The sequence below is a fragment of the Opisthorchis viverrini genome (genome assembly GCF_000715545.1).
Source record: "Opisthorchis viverrini unplaced genomic scaffold opera_v5_82, whole genome shotgun sequence".
In the NCBI taxonomy this organism is placed as follows: Eukaryota; Metazoa; Platyhelminthes; class Trematoda; order Opisthorchiida; family Opisthorchiidae; genus Opisthorchis; species Opisthorchis viverrini.
The window spans coordinates 151,303-155,374 of record NW_008751738.1 but is presented as its reverse complement, the minus strand read 5'-3'; the positions used below and the strand labels follow the sequence as shown (position 1 = coordinate 155,374).

Sequence of the window (4,072 nt, the reverse complement as noted above, 5' to 3'; positions counted from 1 at the left end):
CCAGATACAGCAACCTCTGCACACGCTCACCAGCTTAACGCACCACACCACTAGCACCGGCCGGTTCACGTAGGCCATGGTACAGCGGCAGTGAAGCATTGGTGTTGAACACTGATGTCATGCTGTCGTTGTTGATGATGATGATGATGATGGTACACCGGGGACGGTGTTCTTCAAAAGGGAGGCCAGTGTAGTATACGGTGTTTGTCATTTTGATTGATTTATATGTAAGTATTGGTGATGTACAACCTTGCTTACTGGGCTTTGGCTCATGAGCTTTGTTTCTGTTTTCCATCCACAGAAATTGTCGTGAACACCTGCCTTCGGAGAATCACTGTCCCCTAGTACTTCCATAGCGTGCATATTACACATATCCCGGCAGTGGCAGTGTTAGCAACCCCAGCTATGTTCTCAATGGACTCGGTTCCCATATGTACAGGTGAAATTACGGCTAGTGACTTGAAGACGGATTCGCACGCACGGTCTATTGCTATCTCAACAGTCGCGTCGGTAGCGCCGCAACGTTACACCTTAGCGCAACAAAACACATCTGTGGAAGTTCCCGCTTCATGTTCACCTTCAGCTAAAAATCTCCCGCCTGGGAATTTTTTCGATTCAACAAAGCCACTAGATTCCCTCACAACAACCACAATGGCGTCCTTTCTGGTACCTCCTCCAAAACCAAGGTCTGAATACTTTTATCCAGACGAAATCAAATTGATGCTAGAAGAAGTTGGATTGCGTAAACACTTGCTTCTTTCCCCATCACCTTCGACTAACAGACTGAAACGGCGAGCATGGGAGGAGGTGGCAGCAAATGTAGCTGCTCGGTGGCCTCATTCTGCTAGACGGACGGCGGAACAAGTTAGTGAGCGTTTTTTACTGTTTTTGCTACTGGCACGCTAAAGTTGGTTTAACTCTTACGAAGGTCTCCTTTTATGTGTTACACCACTCTAGCCTCTAGAACAAATGTCAAACGCCAGCGCCAAATTCAAACAATCGATAGCTCTAAACTGATAGCCTTCGAACCGTTCATTCGTAGCACACTTTCGGCGTCTAACTGCCGTGCTATCCGAAACAAGCATGAGGGTTGGGATACTGCCAGGTCGCCCAGGCCTAGACAGCGGAAGCCGAGGTGCAGAGATCGGGTTCGAACCACGGGCCTCCTGGTCGTTTCATTGGAATAACCCCGGAACTTGGACCGATAGTCAAGCTCACGATCCATCCACTGAATTCCTCGACGAGAGCGTCCGGTTCATCAAGCCTGAGCTTTTCTTATTCGCTATCAGGCGATTGGACCCTACCACGGTCTGACGGTTTGTGCACTTCCATAGTCGATTGGGTATTACTGGAGAGTGTACGTGTGACACTTACAGAGCCTGATACCAGATCGGTCAGTGGTTAAAGGTCTTACTAACAGCATCCTAGTCCTCCAGGTTGGGGTTGGAACATGTATGGTTTCTTGTTCTTAAGAATATTATTTACTGGCATTTTCCGCCGGACACCACTACCTTGTGCTCAGGCTTTAGAGCCAAAAAGCTTTCGTCGATCACCCTTATTATCCTCTCCTATAGGTCTGGGCGCACTGACAATATATCATACCAGCTACAGTCATGAGTCCCACGATACAAATAACCTGATGTCACATCTAGCGTCGCTTGATACTAATATTCGAGTCGCCTTGCTGCTTACTGCAGGGCGGATAAGCGAAAGCAGGCTTTTGCTGACACCCCCTTCTTTTTCCGCCACAGTTTTCATCTTCCCTTTGCCCCATTTCTAGAGACACCTTGAGGACCGGCGGGCCAGTTCACCACTCATTGCCATTAGCTGCAATATCTACTTCTAAGCCAATCTTCAAAATCAGCGCCCAAATCATCTGGCATTAAGTAAAGTTCGCACTTTGACACAACGGACCGATGTCCCTCGCCATTTTACTAAGTCACATGTTGTCCGCACCACAGTTTCGCGCCATTCCGAAGAAGGCATAGGTAACGACATTCCTCTCTGTAGACGGTTTTCTTCCATACATAGCACCTGGCTGAGTCGCCAAAATTGACGGCAATTGGTGTTTTCCGCCACTGAATTACCTACTGTAAAACCAAACACTCGTTTTCTAATTAACTCGTCACGAATTCGTCGAAGCCAACATCACGTCAGTGGTCAAAATCCTAAAAGACGCTTCACATCACCTAACCGTAGAGACCATGTCTCGCAGCCATACAACAATACTGCCCTTACTGTAGCCGGGGCGAGATGACTCAAGTGGTTAGAGCGCGAATTTACTGACCGGAAGGTCCGTGATTCGAACCCGACCTCCGCCACTCGACTTCCCCTGTCTAGGCTTGGGCAACCTGACAGTATCCCAGCCCTCGTGGCATGACAGCTAGGCACCGAAAGGGCGCTACAGCTGAACGATTTATATTATTTATTTTTTTTACTGTAGCCTGGTACTTTGAGATCCAGTGATATGCCTTTTTGATGCCACATGATCATCATAATCATCAAAGACTGCAACATCAATTAGGCACTGATTCTTCACGACCGTAAAACCATTAAACCATTATTATATTAAAAGCCATAGGGTGAAAAGAAGAGAAAAAAGTGGGTGAGGAAGGCGATCTATGGCCGGCCTAGGTCAAGCATTCTGATTTGCCTACACCTCCAACCGCTCAATCAGGCAAACTTGAAAGAAACTGACAGCATGAACGCCACTGACATCGATTAGCCGCCATTTCTTGCAAGGTCTCCAGCCAAGCACAGATGGGGTCACGGAGACCCGATCCTGGAAAGTGTACAGCGCCAACAACACCTAAATTCTTCGTGATCTCTTTCACGCCTTCCTGACAAGTCATGTGCTGTCCACCTCGCGGTTTGCGCCTTCCTGAAGGAGGCACAGAGAACAACACTCGTCTCTTTAGACGGTGTTTCGGCATGCGTACCACATGACCGAGCCATCGTAGTCGATGATGCTGGACGTTTTCCCGGATTGAGGTGCCTGCAGCACGACCAAAAGCCCGTTTTCTAACCAACTCGTTACTAACACGCTGACGCCATCCGAAACCAGCCACGCTTCTGAGGCATCGGTGGTCGAAAACCTGAAGAGGCCTCACATCATCTGTCCGCAGAGGCCATGTCTCGCACCCATAAAACAACATAGCCCTGACTGTACCCTGTTACACATGACTCTTAAGATCTAGTGAGATGCCTTTTTGACGCCACAAGTGGCGCAAATTAGCAAAAGTGATTCGAGTCTTTGAGATTCTTGCACTGACTTCATCAGGCACACTTCCGTCAGAGCTAATACAACTACCGAGGTATGTAAAGTTATCCAAAATCTCCAGTGGTTCTCCTTGAATTGCAAGGCATATGTTCGCAGACAGCACATTCTGAAGCATAACTTTGCACGTTGAAGGTGCAAGGCGCATTATCAAAAATCGAATGATGGTGGTCAGTTTATTCAACAGGGCGTACTCTCACCAGCAACAAATCGAAACCCGGGGTTTTGAGTACCGTCCAGTGTTCGTCTCATTCTTTCGTCAATTACGAAGTTGAACAAGAAAATGGACATCCTTGTCTCACACCACTTTTTCCAGGAAAGACCTAGGAGAGTTCACCATGCACTCAAACCCACCCAGAAGCATGTGAATGTAGGAATCGGATTATGTTTACAAACTTCTGGGGCATACCCTGTTGAGCAAGTATAGTTAACAGTACTGATCGACCAACAGAATCGAACGCACACTTGAGGTCAAGAAATACCAAGATTGTGGGTCACCTGTAAATATGGCGTTGCTCTAACGGAGTGTGAAGATGTGGTCAACACAGTCTCTACCCGCTCGAAATCTTGCTTGGTGCTCACGTAAGACAACGAAGAATCAGTGACGCCAGAAGTCTTGTCACAACAGGCGTCAAACTAACACCTCTGTGGTTACTAAATTCACTGCGAGTACCCTTTTTGAAAATGGGCACCACCATCAATTTTTCCCAGTTGTCTGGGACGACCTCCTCCCAAATAGGGTAGACAGGCACTGACTGAGGAATCCACGGCCATCCCTGAAAAGAGCAGGTGGAA

At 47.8% G+C, this 4,072-nt stretch overlaps 1 protein-coding gene across 1 annotated transcript in view; it reads left to right on the top strand.

Moving 5' to 3' along the window:
- Positions 1–240: 240 nt before the first annotated feature.
- T265_04759 (hypothetical protein) overlaps positions 241–4,072 on the top strand; it is a gene marked incomplete at both ends in the record, with an annotated part of 22,653 nt that continues 18,821 nt past the window's right edge. The window contains 2 exon segments of the mRNA XM_009169584.1: positions 241–344; positions 357–864. Coding sequence (XP_009167848.1) covers positions 241–344; positions 357–864 — 612 coding nt within the window.